General features: G+C 44.2%; 1 protein-coding gene across 12 annotated transcripts in view; it reads left to right on the top strand.

Moving 5' to 3' along the window:
- LOC102565760 (OX-2 membrane glycoprotein) overlaps nt 1–17,365 on the top strand; it is a 67,743-nt gene that overhangs the window by 27,796 nt on the left and 22,582 nt on the right. For 2 of the 12 annotated variants that reach the window (XM_019476231.2, XM_059720520.1), the window contains one exon: nt 7,153–11,057. The exons of 8 other annotated variants lie outside the window; for them this stretch is intronic. Coding sequence is in view for 2 of the 4 variants with exons in the window: in XM_059720520.1 (XP_059576503.1) it covers nt 7,153–7,166 (14 nt within the window). In the remaining 2 variants the exon portion in view is untranslated. 2 more of the 12 variants (XR_009459011.1, XM_059720519.1) reach the window with 2 other exon arrangements.

The following is a 17,365-nucleotide window of genomic DNA, read 5'->3' as shown; positions in this document are numbered from 1 at the left end:
CATATCATCCTGGATAGCCTGGATGATGTGACTTATGTAGTCACCAGGAGCGGGTCAGACAAGAAGCCTAAGCTAGTACATGTGGACATGCTTAAACCATATTTTAATAGAAGTAATGTAGTACTCTGGATTTCCTCAGCTTAACGATCACCCAGAGGAGCCAGTCATGTATGACAACAGGGATGGAGGGGCAGGAATAGAGGAACTCCACCTGCCAGATCATCTGCCCTCCCAGGACAAGGACAAGTTACTTTCAGCACTCAAGGGCTTTGAGACAGTGTTCTCAAACAAACCAGGTGAAACGAACTTGGCAGTAAACTCTATAGACACAGGCAGCCATCGCCCTATCCAATCCAGACCATACGCAGTTAATATGAAGATGCAAGAAACAAAGCAGGAGGTCACAGAGATGAAAGAGTTAAGGGTAATCTGGTAATCCCTGGGTCAGCCCGGTGGTACTTGTCCAGAAGCAGGATGGGTCCATCTGGTTCTGTGTGGACTACAGGAAGCTAAATGCTATTACCACCCCTGACGCTTACCCTATGCCCAGGATGGACTCTTTGCTGGATCACCTGGGCCCACCCAAGATCATCTCTACTCTCACTGTTCAAAGAATTCTGGCAAATGACACTGGATCTGGACGCTATAGCCAAGTCTGCCTTTACCATACCTGTGGGACTATATGAGTTTACAGTTTTACCTTTTGGTATGCGCAAGTCTCCCTCATCTTTTCAAAGACCGATTAATAACCTGTTACAAGGATCTAAGCAGTTTGCCATAGCTTACATCAATGACATCACCATCTTCACTGAAGACTTTGAATCACACCTTATTCATCTGACCACTGCGTTAAGTAAGATCAAGCAAGCTGGTCTTACTGTGAAAGCCAAAAAGTGCCAATTGGCACTATCTGAAGTGGTATTCTTGGGACATCACGTGGGTGGAGGTCAGATTGCTCCCTTGTGGGACAAGTTCGAGGCCATTAGAGACTGACTGCCCCACAAATCAAGAACCAAGTCAGAGCTTCCTTGGTCTGGCTGGATACTACAGGAGGTTTGTCCCTGGATTTGGAACGACGGCCGCTCCCCTACATGAACTGACCAAGAAGAGCAGCCCTGATCTAGTGGTCTGGAAGCAGGGGTGTCAGGAAGCATTTGACACCCTTAATGCTGCCCTGATCAAACAACTGATTCTGAAGGCACCATTCCTGATAAACCCTTCTATGTAGCTACCGATGCCTGTGACTCAGGACTAGGAGCTGTACTCTTACAAAAGCACAAAGACACAGGACACCCTGTGGTTTAATTAAGCTGGAAGTTAATTCCTCAGGAACAGAGCCTGTCATCTATTGAGGAGTGTTTGGCAATTGTCTGGGCGCTGAACAAACTGAGGCCCTATCTGCGGGGGAAGCAGTTCACCATCCTGTCGGACCATGCCACACTTCAATGGTTGCAAACCATGCAGAGTACCAATGCCAAGCTTCAATGATGAGCCTGGAAGCATCAAGAGTTCAACTTCACCGTCAAACACATCAAGGAAAGCCAGAATGTGATAGCAGATGCCCTGTCACAAAAGGTAGTGGGTCAGGTAGACTCAGGCCCGCCTGAGAAAGCTCTGGCATGGGAGCTCCCCAATGTGTTTCGATGTTCTGTGTGTATTATTGTTATGACCAGTCTTATGTACTGTGTGATCTCTCTTTAGATGTGAAAGGTGACCCTTCCAAATGAAACACTCTCGTACCCACGGCTATGTAAAGCCATGTGCCCAAGCTTTTAAAGGAGGGGCGGGGGATATGTGGCAGAATACCATCTCTGTCTCTCCCCAAACTGTTATCTGACAGTTTGGTTACCATGGTCACTGCAAAGGGAAGACTCCTCTGCTCCATCTCTTCAGGTAATCCTGAGTTGTAACCTGAGCTGGATACATTCCTGAGGAAGTGGAGAAACCTACTCGCTCTGCCTACGTGACTGGCATCACATACCTGGGTTGACCTGGGATAGAGGGCTTAAGCTCCCTATTGTTCTAAGCAATGCCTACATGACCAGGAGGGAGCTAAAGACTCTGCCAGTCTACCAAGCAACCAGTGATGTATTTCAAATTTGTTGGTTGGTAGCCAACAGATGCTGGCCTTCATTGGATCAGGTAAATGAGATCACATTTTCTATATAAGTTAAGGACTGGAAGGTGGTCGGGTGCAGTGAGGTGGGTGGCTCAGCACAGGAGCACCCCCTACTGGCCTACCATGTGGCCTCCCCATGCCTGAGGGTTTGCTGGGGTCAGGACTCAACCCCGACTCCCTGGCAGAGCCCCACTCAGCCTAGCACCTGGCCTCCCCTCTGGAGGCAGACACCAGGCCTCATAATTGGCTTTGCACCCAGCCTCAGCCAGGGCACACACTCAGCTTTTGCATCCATCACTGGGGCTGGCATGCCAGCTGGCCTACCCTCCGATCAACTGCCACTCGCACCCCTCTCACTTGGGCCATTACCGCTCTTGCCCCTCTCTGGGCAATGCCCCTCTCTGGGCCATACAACTGCCCTTTCCCTCTAGGGCCACATAACTGCCCCCTCTCTGGGTCCTCACAACAGCCCCCCTCCCTGGGGTCACTCAACTATCCTCTCCCTGGGGCCTCTGGGATCTTATTCCCTTGTGAGGGCTCAGGAGGCCACAGCCATGCCTGGCCCTTCTGCTTGGGTCTTACACCCCTAGGGCTCATGTGGCTGTAGCCATGCCTGGTCCTTGTACCCACAGTGTTGTGGGGGCTAAGGGTTATTGAGGCACCCTGACCCGCCTTTCACCAGGGAGGTGAATGGTCCTGGTATTTGAGTGGGGCTGCCATGCCACTGGCAGTCCCACCAGGCCTCCTCTCCCTGGCAGGATGCAGTTTTAGGTCTTGCCAAGTACCAGGAGCCTCCAAGCCATCCCCCTAGCTCCTGCCCTTACTTCCAGGATGTTGTGAGCCTCAGCTCAGCTGGGTGATGTTGCTCCCTCAGCTGAAAGCAACACACTGATGGCTCTGCCTGGCTGACCTTAGTTTTAAAATGGCCATCGTAATTGGGCAACTGCCGGTTGCCTGCTCCAGCCCTTAAAGTGGCAAGCACCCACAGATGCGCTGCCACATTCTTCTTAAACAGCTTTTCCAAGGAAGGACATTAAGCTACCTGTTGATTAGCTCCAAAAAGCCTATCTGCCTTTGCTGTCTTATGCAGAACGGACTGTAGCCAGCATGTGGTCTGCTAGTTAATGCTGAGGTGTCTGCATAAGGTTAGGAGTGTGGCAGGGGGAATAATCCCTGCTTAGCTCAGGGAAGCCAGGCAGATGCCTGCAAGTCTCTGCAAGAGCTCTGGCCAGGGAACAGAGGGGAGGCACTAGCTCTGCTGTGGAGAGAGAGCCCCATCCAACCCACAGAGCATGCTGGGATGCTTGGAGAGTCTGATTTATCTTAAACTGGCAAGGGGTCTGAGACAGACATTGCATAAACCAGTTTGACCCAAATCAGTTGTCTGATACTACATTCAGCCAGATTTATCTCAAACTGGTTTCTGTACTGAATTATGTGCACTGAACATCTGTTCTGTTACAGGTTTAAACCAGTTTCTGACAGGACCGGCCCACATTTTTTTGGGACCCTCTGCAAGATATAGTTTTGGGACCCTCTGATCCAATGGCAGAGACAACTGTAGCAGGGTGCGGGACCCAGGGCAAATCAGCCTGTGCGGGGCCCCCTTTCCCATCCCACAGCACACTCACACCGGTAAATGAACAAGCACACTAGACATGGGGGGAGGGGTGGCAGACAGAACAGTTAAACAAACATCGAACCCACAGGTGGGCAAACTACACCACAAATGCAGCAGCCACCACCAAACATGGGAGAGGCCATGGCCTCTCCACCTGGCTTTGCGGGGCCCCTTGTAGCCATAGGTTCCGCAGGATAGGACAGGCCAGCCTTGGTCTCTGATCACTTCAGCCAGTTTAAGTGTAATGTCTGTCCCTAGCCTATCAGTTTAATGCAAGCATAAATGTGTTCATACTAGGGTTCATGTAAGGGTTTTTTTCTTCCTGCCCCATCAGATGTTATATTAGGGCAAAAACTAGGGCCTGGTATCTCATAGGCCACTATTTACATGTCCTATTGCTTTAAGGGCTGTATGTTTTCCTCTTGTATGTGCTGTTCAAGAGACGGACTATGTTGGTCAGTTCTGTCTGCATGTTCCTCCAACTTCTACCAGCAAAGATTCTGATGAAAATCCTCTGGCTTTACTCTAAATACTCATCCAAGATGTGTTCATTATAAACAACTTCAGAAATAAGGAGTATGTACTGTGTAATGAATATCTTGTGTGTAATGTATCGATTTCATTCAATACCTAGTATTTTCCTTTTGCATTTGCCAGTTTGATTTGATTTTCAGCTTTCATTTTTGTGTGTTTAGATGGAAATAACTTCTCCATTGAAGGTTCGGTGCTTGGCCTTTAAGTTGTAGATTTTCAATGACCACATCTTGTTTAAGCGAGTGCAGCTGCTGCCTTGATAATTTGTGACACAGCTTCCTCTCGAACATTCTTTGCCTGTGTAGTTGTGAGGCATATGGACTGACTTGCTGTTTGTCTTTGTCTTATGAAGTCATGCTTGAGTTCAGAGTTGCTAGAGTTCTCATTAGATTTGTTTATTCATAATCAGTTATTAACTCAGACTTTCTGGACAGCCTGGTGAGCCAGATGATATGATGCCACAGGCTGGATCTGACCCTCAGGCTGGAGGTTGAGCACCCCTGAGCTAAAAGGTTTGGTTTCTGTTGTTGAACAATGTGTAGCCTAGGTTATAGCTATCTATACATTTATTATCGTAACACTAAACTGCAGAAGTAGTAGAACTTATTTGTGTTTGATATCAGTGTCTACCTTGAACCATTTACTCTAAGCTATTTTCACCTAAACTGGGCAAGCTGCACATTGATAGCCTAGATTAGAATCATAGCTTTGCTGGGATGCCAAAATCTTAAGTTTGCTTCTGTTTAGTTAGGCTTACTTCTTGGTAGATGAGCATCATAGCTGTGATGAAAAACTGCCATTTCCCTGCTCATGTATTAATTTGGTCCAGGAAAGAAATTCTCTCACTTTACTGCTGGCCTGACATTTTTGCTAGGAAAATAACCCCATTCCACTAAAGGAAAAAAAAATGAAACTTCCAAAATTTCTTCCTCAGTCCCGTCCCCCCCCTCCCACCCTCCAAAAGTCTCTATTCTCATCTCTGCAAAACTGGCCTTTTATCTGTCTCTATGATCTGCTTTGTATTTTCCAAAAATATATGAGAACTAAATGAAAAGTATGTTGTTTATTTTTCCTCTATTCAAAACCTGAGTTGAAAAATCTTCCCTTCTTCCTTCCTCCCCTCGGTATTGTCAAAAGTAGGGATGTATGTTTTATAGTTCTAGAGAGAACTAAAAATAATAAGTGTCATAGCACTTAACCAAGTAGGTTGTTGCCTATAAATGCTCAATCTTCTTTAAACCAATTAGTCTCTAAGGTGACATACTGCCCTACTTTTTGCCTAATAAGGGTCATATGAGATAGAAAAAACCTGGCACTTCTGCTTGCCTTTCCAGGTGCATAGAGTTGGCAAGGCTGTCATTCATAAATTACAGACAATCATGACATTCAAGAGGCAATTGAATGGGGATGTGCCCAGCATATGCCTAGATCTTTAAATTATATACTTTACTGTGTGCACTTACTTAAATATTTCCATGACATCCATCACTATAGCATCTGTCCAATTTACAATAATGAAAAATTAGTTTTTGTTAAGTTATCATTCTAGTAACATGGATGTTTTATATTAATGTCCTACATCCAGACTTGGACTCCAGCCTAATCTGTTAAAAGTTTTACATTGTGCCCTGAGGCCTGGTGAATTATCGAAGGGAGCAAATCCCATATGTCAAAGCCCTTGGTTGAGAAACAGCCAGATATGACAGTGAGAAAGCTGTAGTCCAGAAGCTGAAAGGAAGCCCAACTGATTTGAACTGTGTGGTAACTGAGCAAGTGAGTGCCTGTAAGTAAAATAATCTACAAATAGGGAAAAGTTAATGGAGGTTGTTCTTAAACAGCTGTAAAGCAACACAGGAAGTCATAGGAGTGCAGGAGTATTTTGCATGTGGAAATATTAATAATTACAGCAAAGTAGCCTAGAGCTAGTTTCATTCTGCAGAAAATTTCAGCATTTCAAAATTTGTTTCTGTTTCAAACTGGAATGAAGTGATAAACATTTCCATGAAGTACAAATTGAAAGAAAAATGTTTTGACATAAAGGAAACATTATAAAATGATAAAACTTTGAAATTGCTATTTTAATAATAAAGTTGAAAGTTAGTAAATCAAAGTAAGAAATTGATAATAATATTGAATATTATCAACATGAGCAAGCTGAAAAATATGAATGTAGGTTTTCCTCAAAATTAATCAATGAACAAACTTCAATGAAATGTTTAAGTTTTGACAAAATTGTATTTTCTGATAGAAAACTGTTTCATTAAAAATATTTCAAACAACTGTAAAAAATAATGCCGGTTCTAGTAGGCTGTCCATGACACTGGTCTTCATGCTGAATGTTAAATCTCCAGTTATTGAACTTCAGCACACCTGTAGTACCTTTGTAACTAATATTTTGGCTGCAGCTAGAGATCACTTAATATGCTGAACTATAAATATGAAACTTCATAGTCTTTGTAAGTTTATAGTATTTATGCTACAGAGACTCAAGTCAGGAAACAGTTTGAAGTAGCTACAATTCCCAGAGACAGTGATTCTCCAGGTCTCATGCTGCTGACTATTCCATTCCCAATGCCACATTATAGGGTTATCCAAGAGTTGAATTCCTTAAACTGTCACTCAAAGGTCCAAAAATTTGCCAACTATTGTTGTGGAACATTTTGCAGTGTTTATATACATCTCAAGCACAGAAACAAGAACAAGGGGCATGTTACTGAGATATAAAACTGGCTACAAGATGAATGCTTTTCCAGAGGAAAAATTTAGCCAAAAAAATAACATTGGCATGTTTCTACCAAAAAAAAAAAAAGTTCAGTTCTGAAATAACTTAGTGCCTCAGAGATAATCCGCACCCATAGGTTCCCATTTCCTTTTTCAGACTGGAATGCCTAATCTGACTGCATCTCCCATTAAATTCTTATTGAGGAGAGGATATCAGAGTGCATCATACGAGTTAAAGGCTAGATGGGAAGTCTGGATGACAGAGGACAAGAAGAACAATTGACCTTCAGCTCCCAGGAGACAGCATATTGTGGCAGACTGCAAATGATTTTCAGCAAAATATGCATTTAATTTAAATCGAGTTTTCTGGATTTAACATTTCTGTTGGACAATATTTCACTACCCACCACCCAAAGCATTGTGTACCCAGATTATGCTGTAAAGAATGAGGTAATTATATGATTAATTGTCTTTTGTTTGTTTTGTTAAACCTCACTGAAACACTGCCTAGTCTAGGATAACTTCCAGAAAAAATATCTAGTCCTTGCAGGCAAATTTACTAATCCTTTGATCTTATTTTGTTCATAGAATTGTAAGAGAGTAAGGCTGGAAGGGATCTCATTAGGTCATCTTGTCCGCCCCCTGTTCAAGGGAGGAACTTCCCTATGTATAGCCAAGTCTAACCTGCTCCTGAAAATTTCCAAGAATTGCAATTCCACAGCTTCTTTAGGTAGCTTGTTCCAGTGCTTGACCACACACAGGCCCCTGGCAAACATTTAATTAAACACATGGTGAGATCTGATTGGCAATCATAACACTCGCGCCTCTTGCCACGCTACTTGTGCATGGTTGGAGGTGTGATTGTGGGATTGGGGATCAGATCCAACCATGCCATATAGCCGACACAGAGGGAGCTCTTGACTCCCGTACACCCAGAGGTTAGGAGCAGCAGTCTTCTGATCAGAGCTCCAGTCCTCAGGAGCACATCCGTTAATTTTTTATTGCCTCCAATCATTTCTGTTATTCTGCCATAGACTCTGTCCAGTCTGTTCATATCTTTCTTTGAAGTGCAGGGCCCAAAACTGGACACAGTGCTCCAGGTGAGGCCTCACCAGTGAGTGGAAGAAGCTTTTCCCTTCATTTGCAAGAGATGTATAACCCAGTATTGGTGTTAGCTTTTGAAATGGTTTGATTAAAAATAATGACTGACAGTTTAGAGTGGTAGGTAGAAATAATTTGTGAAATCTCTGCAGAGGTTTCTTGTAGGACACTGCCTTTCATCTGCAGTTACTGGCCATGAGTAAAAGATTTTCCTTGGGTTCCTATTAGATTGCCAGTGACTTAGTGTCCAATCTGCCCTTGATGATATTACCTGAAAGGACTGCCTAATCAGTAAATCTTTATTTCAGATCTGCAATAGAAAGTAACTCTCACCCTACTGAGGAGAGAATGCCAATAGTTGTGTGTGTGGGGGAGGCAGGGGTTGAGTTGCTCCAAATTCTAATTAGTCTGGAAATTTTTTAAGCAAATTTGTTACGCAAACTTTGAGCTTCCTTTTTATATTGTAGATAGCATAACTGTCTGGAGAAGCTTCTTTAATAGTGCTTTTTAATGTCTTATATCTGGTGTAGCTGTAGTGAAAGGTTTGTTTTTGATTTTGGAAGAAGGATTACAACAGTTCTTTTTTATGTACAATGCTTTGCTTGTCCTTTGTATATTGCTTGCCTTTGGAATATTTCTTCATATTTCTCAACAGTAGAAGCTAAATATAGCTAAATATGCCTTCATATTTCTCAACAGTAGAAGAGCTAAAGGTTGCTTTTACCATAGTAATATAGAGCTAGTATTATCACGGTTCTTGAGCTAAAAATGACACCCATTATGACACTTCCAGCCTCCCTTCCTATGACCGCCCCAGATGTATTATGTATATTTTCCTCACAAGGAAATGTCTCATTACCCATAAAGTTGTGACCATGAAATCTTAGTTTGGAACTGCCACTGTGTCCTCTGAGGTGGATTAATTACATTTTTTATCCTTGTGTGGATTTTTGGACTCAACCCATTGATTTTCTGCAATTTCAAAAATGTGCTCTCCTCCAGTTGGGAGTTGTTCTGGCTCCCTATTAAAAAGAATCTTACATCAATAAAATAAATTAAATAGACATGCTCCTTGACACCTTATATACTTGAAGGGGTGATTTTGAGGTAAGGCAGCTAATCACACCCCCTCCAAAGAGAAATATTTTATAGTGCCACAGAACATAGAGAATTTTTGCATCTATTCTTGGTTTAATGATACACTATTCCTATACTGCTTTCCTACTTTCTTTAATGCCCCTTTAAAAAATTAATTATGAGGGGGCAGCTACTAACGTATCTACTGATATCAGTCGTGTCTGCTAGCATTGCTACCGGGATGGTTTACGGGCATTTGTTCAATTCATTCTAGCTAAGTCCTCCCTGCTTTCCACAGTTTTCCCTGCCTATCAAAAAGGAAGAAGAAAGTGAGCAGTGTTAGGGCTGCTTTTAGGGAGTTTCTGGAAAGCAAAAAATGCTGAGGAAAGTAAGTAGAAAGTGTGGGAGGATGAGTAGGGAGCAGAGGAGCAAAAGCATCATGGGAAATCCAACTAGGTAAGGTAACCTTGAGGGGACAGTATCCATGTCTAGAAGCTGCAACTGTGCAGCTAAAGGAAACATTCAGTTTCAGAACATTTGCATTATGAAGAGACTGCAGGCAAAAGTATCTGCAGAGAAGACCAGGAATACACGCTGTCATCCTGGTAGCTAGTCAATACTGTAAATACTATAGCTTGTTGCAAGTTGGGCTTTCAGAACACATAACAAGCAGTGGGCAATGAAGAATATCAGGCTCAAATGCTTCTCCTAGTTGTATTGCTCTAATATCAAAATAGCTCATTTTAAATTCATAGATTTACTTTGATTTGACTAAGATTTAACCCAAACCTATTAAATTGTTTATGCAAATGATGCACTTTTTTCCAGAAGCACCAAGAATTACTTAAAAATACATATTCTAATTTGCCAGGTGTACCATTGAGCGTATCTAGCTGCTTGCATATGAAACCCATCAGAACTGGTCTTGGTTGTATAAAGGAGAATTTTGTATGTTGCTGCTTGTAATTAAGAATGAGATCAAAGGACCTGTGCAAAGAGCCAGCACCAGGCCCCTATATCCCTTAAGACATTGCAGTGAAAATTGTTTTGGTGTTGTACATAGAGCAGGATTTTACAGCAAGTGATTAGTTTAATTTCCCCTCACTCACACCAATTTTGGGTTCTTGTTTTTGGTTTCTTATGGTTCCATTCAGATAACGTAAGACTTTGTAACCAGGTAGAAAATGTCTGGCAGCTAACATGGAACACAAATTAGCATCCTTTTAACATATAAACAGTTGTTTCACTGTTTCAAATCCCCTTTTAATTCCTCATAAAAATACTTACATATGTCATACTCTGAGATATTTGTTTCTTAGATAGAAAGAAAAGAAAGAACAAAACCAAAAAAACTCTGCTGGTTCTATGCTATATGGTACCGAAGTAAGAGAGGTGTTCCTGTCTCCTGTTTATCTACACACAATGTGAAAACTTTTGCAATTCTGGGATATATGTTTAATCTAATTTGATAACTGTCTGCTTCTTTTGTTATCTGAATTTGAGTCTGCCTCCAAATAAGTTGTTTGTCATCAGAATAAATATGGATCAGATATCAGCCCAGTAGAAGCAACATCAGATAATCTGGTAGCTAATTCTTTTTGGCAAATGTCATATTCCGTGTTGCAGATTGTTGTGTTTTGTTTCATAACAGGTTGTGTTGTGAGGAGCCTTTCTTTGGTAAAAGTATCTCATCATGACGGGTATTTGTAAGGCATCTAATTTTTAACAATTATTGATGAATGAATTAATGATTGAAATGTCTCAATTTGTGCTCCCTGCAAAAAAATTGTGAGTCAATTCTGAAAAATTAGCCCTCTGTTCAACAAAAGTTCTTATCTGTGCATTTTTATAAAAAGGGAAAAAATAAAACCTCACTTTGGTTCACACTGCTTATTCTAATTATTTACAAGCCCATTAGTATCTGTCTTTCCTGCACATTTTTAGTGCTACAGTGTGTGTGTTCAAAACATTGTAGAGGAGTCTGTTTAAAAACAGGTATTTTTCATTTGAATTTCAAACAAATCACTCAAGCATTTTTGGTCTCTTCTTCAATAACAGTTTTTTTCAGTATCTAAGTTCCTATCAAAATAGGAATCCACAATCTTCCTTTAAGGCAAATATATACAGTAAGGAAAGCATATTGAGAGTAACGTAATAAGCTTGTGGTTTCCTTAGAAATAGGATTGCTAAGAGATGAAGAAAAGAAGTGTTTAATGATTATGTGCAAATAGATTACCCAGTACCTGGTACTCAGATTTTACTGACTTTGCCCTTTACCTTTCTCTGATCCACTAATGGCCATCTGTTGAGTATGTAATTACATGCACACCTGCATTTGATGTAATGGTACATACATTTCCCAATTTTCTTTTTCTGATTTCAGGAATATTTTTAATCTATCTTGTTACAATTAGGGTAATGCAATATCATGAGGTGCACATGTTCATACACAAAAAAACTTAAGAGAATTTACTGGTGTTTTAAGAGATCAGATCCATATTATGAATGACTGAAGTTATTTATTAATAATAATCCATAGACATTAGCAGCTCAGGTTCCCCCAGTAGTTTTTTTTCAAACTATACCTGAAAGAAACAACTCTCAAGTTGAGAGTCAACAACACAATGTGAGCCAGATCATACTTTTCTCTGCCTTTTAACCTCAGTTTTAATTTTTTTTTCTAATTTCCTGTGGCTCTGAGCAGCATAAGAGAGTCTCGCCCATGAGCTTTGTAAACACTTGCTCACTCTCACACACGCGCGCGTGCATGCGCACACACACACACGCACACACACACACACACAGTTGTGTGCCATTAGTTTGATGGGTGGAAACTCACATACTCGTAAATAAGCACTACAAGTCATTTTTCAAAGGCTATTGGTGAGACAGGTATATTGATTTACATTACAGTGATTTGAATCATATTTTCCATTTGTGCTTTTTCATTATTTTTGGAAGGATATTGTTGTTAGCTCTTGCAACCACAAAAACACATTATATTGCCAATCTGTACTATAATGTTCATATTAGTCCAGCTATTATTTATTAAAGGTAATCACTAATAACTTATTGTGCAAGGGTGGGAAGATACTAATTTCTGGAAGAAAAAAATACATTTAACATTTAGTTCTCACTGTATACTGAGATAGATACTTAGAATAAACACAGATAAAATTGTGTTTGGTAAAATAACTCTTAAATCAAACCTTTAGTTTAATCTCAAGTATGCAGTTTCCCAGTCATGCCCCTCACTTGGTCTTCCTGGTTTATAGAATATAAATTTGCCAGCTACTAATAAGTTTGCCAGAATTGACCAGGACATTTCCAAGCCCCCAACCCTGCACACTAGGCAGAGGCTGGGCAGCTTGTTCCCTGCTCAGCTACATGAGCCCAGAGTTGAGGGGGAACAGGCTGGGGGGCTTATTCCTTGCCCAGCTCTGTGAGTGCGGAGCTGAAGCAGGGAACAGGCTGAGGGGCTTGCTTTTTGCTCAGCTCCACAGGCTTTACAAATGCGGAGTTGAGCAGGGAACAAGCTCCCCAGCCTGTCCCCCACCTGTCCCCCCCTCCCCCCAGCTCCGTGCTCGTGGAGTTGGGCAGGGAACAGGTTCCTCTGGCCCCGCCAACAGGGAGCTCCCAGTGCTGGCTTTGTGACCGTGGGCCGGTGCCGGTGTTGGCCACAAATGTCCAACTCAGGATCCTTAAAATTCTAGTTTATTAGACAGATTGAAATGTTGCAATGAAATCAGATCATAAACCTTGGGGCCAATCCCCTCAGGCACACACTCATGCACATGTGCACACACACACACACACACACACACACACACACACACACACACACACACTAGCTAGCTATGAATCTCTGATCTGTGAAGCACCAGAGTCAAGTATACTTATCCCACAAGCGTTGGGGTCTGCCATCAATGGCTGGTCAAGGCTTCTTCCAACGTGCTTTTGTCTTCCAGAAGGGGGTCCTTCTAGCTGAACAGGTCAGGTGCTGGTCAAGTTGAAGATAAAGAGGGTGCCATTGAGGGTCACTCTTCACTGCCTTTTATCTGTCCTTGGCAGACTTTGGTGACTCCCCAGTTTTTGGGCTTGCCCAATCCAGGGGTTGTTGACTCTTGTGGGATGTTCCCCAAAAGTTGGTCTTCAGCTCTGATTAATTCAAACTGGGGCTTCTGTCCCTTTAACAATGAAGGTTCAGGGAGTTCCCCAGCTGCTACACTGGCCCCTATTGATTTCTTCCTCTCATTAATCTGTGGTTTTGTAGGTGTCAATTGCCACTCGTTAACTTGTTACTGTAGCTAGCTACTGTGTTACCCATTCAATTACTGATCCTCTCATTCAGGGGCCAGCCTGATACAGGGAGGTGGCGGTTCGATCCTGCCCTTGATAGCATTGTTACAGGGTAAAGAGTGTAAAATATAAAAATACAAGAGTATCAAATATAAATGCCATGGCACACAAGTAGATACAAATATCAAAATACAATAAGGGGGGATATAAATGCACAGCTACAAAATGTAGAACACCCATGTAATTTAATAAAACACGATTCCTTATACCAGAAAGAAAAATACCCAAATAATTCTATATCTTGTAGTGAGAGAGGGGAAAGAAGAAAGGAGGAAGGAAGAAAAGATAGAAGAGAAGAGACATATCCAAAGAGGGGAATTATTGATGGAAGGGGATGCTCCTTGTTACCCTGCGGGTACCCTACAGGAAAAGGGGCTTCCTACTACACTGGGAGACTCTTATCTCCCAGTCTGAGCTCTGCAGTTGCAGGACTTGGGCTGGGAGAGCCTTTTCTCCCAGCCTGAGCTCCACGGTTGTGGGGCTGTGAGACAGGGCACTGTTTGTGCCTGCCACTTTAAGACCTGAGCCAAGCAGCCAGTAGGTGCTTGATTGCAGCAGCCATTTTAGATCTCTGGCTGCCTATATAAACAGATCAGTTCCTTGCTGGCAGGGCAGGCAGCAACATCACTTGGCTGCAAGGCTTCATGTATCATCCTGGATGTAAGGGAGGAGCTGTAGGGGATAGCTAGGAGGCTCCTGGTCCTGGGCATGCCCTAAAACTGCACCCTGCCAGGAGTGGGTGGCCTGGTGGGGTTCTCTGGCATGGGAGCCCCCAGGAAATGCCAGGCCAGTTACCACCCCGGTGAAAGGTGGGTCAGGGTGCCATAACCCCAGCTCCCACAACTGGGTGGGTCACCCACTAGTAGGGCCAGAAGGAGGACCCAGGAGCGAGAGTGGGGCTAGAGGCTCAGAGGCCTGACTGAGAGTACCTTCGACTGGTCAATGCTGGGGCCAGGACCAGAACGGTCAAAAGGGCAAGGGGGCCACTGCAAGGGACACCCAGAGCTGAGGGCCTGGGGTTCCAACTGGCCTTGGAGACGAGGCGAGGGCCTGCACGGCCAAAGGTCCCGGGGCGACCATGCCCAAGAGGGGAAAGAGTTTCAGGGAGCTAGGCATCCCTGAATGAGGGTGGGATAGGCTGCCTGAATGGAGGGATCTTAGAGGGGTCCTGATTGGAGGATTCTGGGACCCAGTGTGGGGCCGGTGAAATTAGCATCTGTGGAGGCCATCTGTGAGGCATGGGCTGCAGTGTAGGGAAGGTACAAAGTGGCAGATAGCGCCCCTAGCATTGGGGCAAGAAAATGGGCAGCCTCCCACCTAATTAAGATCATTAATTAGATAACAACAAGGCATGGCAAGCAAGGAAGGCAGGCAGTTGGCCCAGAAACAGGCAGATGGGCCAAAAGCAAATTGGCCCCAAGAAGGCCCCCTGTTACAGGCTGGTACTCAGAAATCCTTATCTCCTAGTCTGAGCTCTGCAGTCATAGGGCTGGGGCTGGGAGACCTTTATCTCCCAGGCCCTACCCTGTGACCACAGAGCTCAGGCTGGGAGATAAGCATCTCCCAGCACCAGCCCCATGACTGCAGAGTTCAGGCTGGGAAATAAGGGTCTCTCAGCACTGACCCCACAGTCATGGAGCCGATGCTGGGAGATAAGGGTCTCCCAGACCCCACTCCCCATTTGTGATATGGGGACAGGGGGCTTGGAGCTCCCTGCTGCCTGGGCAGGGGGACATAGTCCCCACCCAGGGTCCTGTGGCAGAGCCCGCCCTAGCAGCAGGCAGCTCCCCAGGGTAGGGAGCTATCTCCCACCACCCTGGTGCATAGCTGACTGGGAGCAGATTTTGCCCCCAGTCAGGCATCTACACGAACACTACAGTGTCGTTACTAATCCCAAGTAAATTTGCTACTTGCACTTGCAAGTAGCAAATTTACTCAAGATTAAGGAGGTTTACTGTGAAGTAAGCATGTGCACATTTTGATGTACATGCTTACTTTGCAGTAAACTATGCTAATGAAAAGTTAAGCATCTCATGTGGACACCCCCCAATACAAAACATTTAGCCTGTGTTGAATCATCTGTCCTGTCAGATCCTTCCAGTTACCAGGAATTATAGGGTGAAGTATGTCGTGAGCTGAAGGTACAGCCTTGACTTCTGTATTTAATGGCCCCTGCTGGACCTATCCTTCTGACCTCCACAGCATTCTGTGGAACTGAGTTGCCCAAGTTGATTGTATTGTGTATTTCCTTTTGCTTGTTTTAAGTGTGCTGCTCGATTAATTTCATTGTGAGTGCCCACAAAGTCTAAGTGTTTTAAATGGGTAGTTTATCTCAAATGATAAAACGGGCATATAATATTGTGTATCCAATAACTTCTGCATAATCTTTTTTGAATCTCTGTCAGAAGTAAGTTCTCTAGTCTCTAGACTTTGCAAGAATTATCCTGTTTAAGACAATGAATGAGAAGGTATTAAGGAGACTGAACATGACTAGAAAATTTTTCCTTGCTGACAAATGAATGGGAAATATTGAAAAAAGAGAAACCATTGTTTCTTGGGTCCAGGCAGCTGAGGTGGGTACAAGATGGAGTTGTAACCCACTATGGGTTGCTGTTTTCCTATAATAACTAAATCTCATTAAGTTTGAGCATGTAGAGCAGGGGAAACCAAATACAGTCTGCCGGCTGGATCCGGCCCACCAAACAATTCCATCTGGCTGGCAGGGCCCCTTTGTAAGGCCCCTGTAAACCTTGGCCCTGGGCTGCACCTCTACAAGTCAGTGCCTCCATGAAGGAGGTGCAGCTCTGGTTGCAAAGTAACAGACCCCCACCCCAGCCTGGGCTGGCCCACCCCAGCCCCAAGCCAGGGTGTGCTAGAGACAAGAAGCCTCTGCTTGGCAGAGCTTGTGCCTGGCCCTCCACAGCTTTTCCCAGCCTCCTACACATGCAATCAAAGAAAGCCATGACTGTTCCCAGCCTGTGAGCCTGGAACAACGAGCCACAGCCAGGGACTCCCAGTGGGGGAAGGGGGTGAGAGTGTGGGGACCAATGCACTATGGGGCTGGGCTGGCCCCATGTGCTGCAGGAGTGCATCAGCTGCATGCTATGGGACTGGGTCAAGCTGGCTCCACATGCTACCACCACATGGAGCCAGGGTCTTGGGTGGGAACTGTGCACTATGGGGCCATCTGGAGCTGGCCCCACACCCTGTCGCCACATCTAGTCAGGAGCTCAGGCAGCAGCACTATTGGGCCAGATGGGACTGGCTCCACATGCTGCCAGCATGTGCATCCAGGGACTCAGGTGGGAGCTGTGTGTTATGGGGCCGGGTGGGGCTGGCCCTGCTTACTGCCACCATATACAGCTCCAGTGACTCACGCATTCCAGAGACTACAAGGACCACCCCCCAACACACACACACACACACTTTCCCACCCCTCACCATATCCACACAACTGACCCCACAATACCCCCAAACACCCAATTCCTCCCACAGCCTCCACATACACTCCCACCCTCCTAACATAACCCCACATACACCCACAACCTCCCACATGCCCCCACCTCAACCACATACCCCATACCTACACCCCTCCACATCCACCCCATTCTCTCCCACACACCCCACCCACCATACCCACACCCACATACACACCCACCACACACACAGACACTCCCCAACCAGACACATTCCCACATACATCCTTTTACCAACATACATAATATACAAGGGTAAGACTGTATTTTGAGCTATTATGCTATCACCTCTAGATACATAATGCAAGCACACACAAATCAGGAGAAAAAGGCTTTTTAAATTAAAATTAAAATAAA

The sequence above is a fragment of the Alligator mississippiensis genome, chromosome 1, assembly GCF_030867095.1.
Source record: "Alligator mississippiensis isolate rAllMis1 chromosome 1, rAllMis1, whole genome shotgun sequence".
Lineage (NCBI taxonomy): Eukaryota > Metazoa > Chordata > Crocodylia > Alligatoridae > Alligator > Alligator mississippiensis.
Note: the sequence above shows the minus strand (reverse complement) of the source record. Positions and strands in the feature narration are given on the sequence as shown.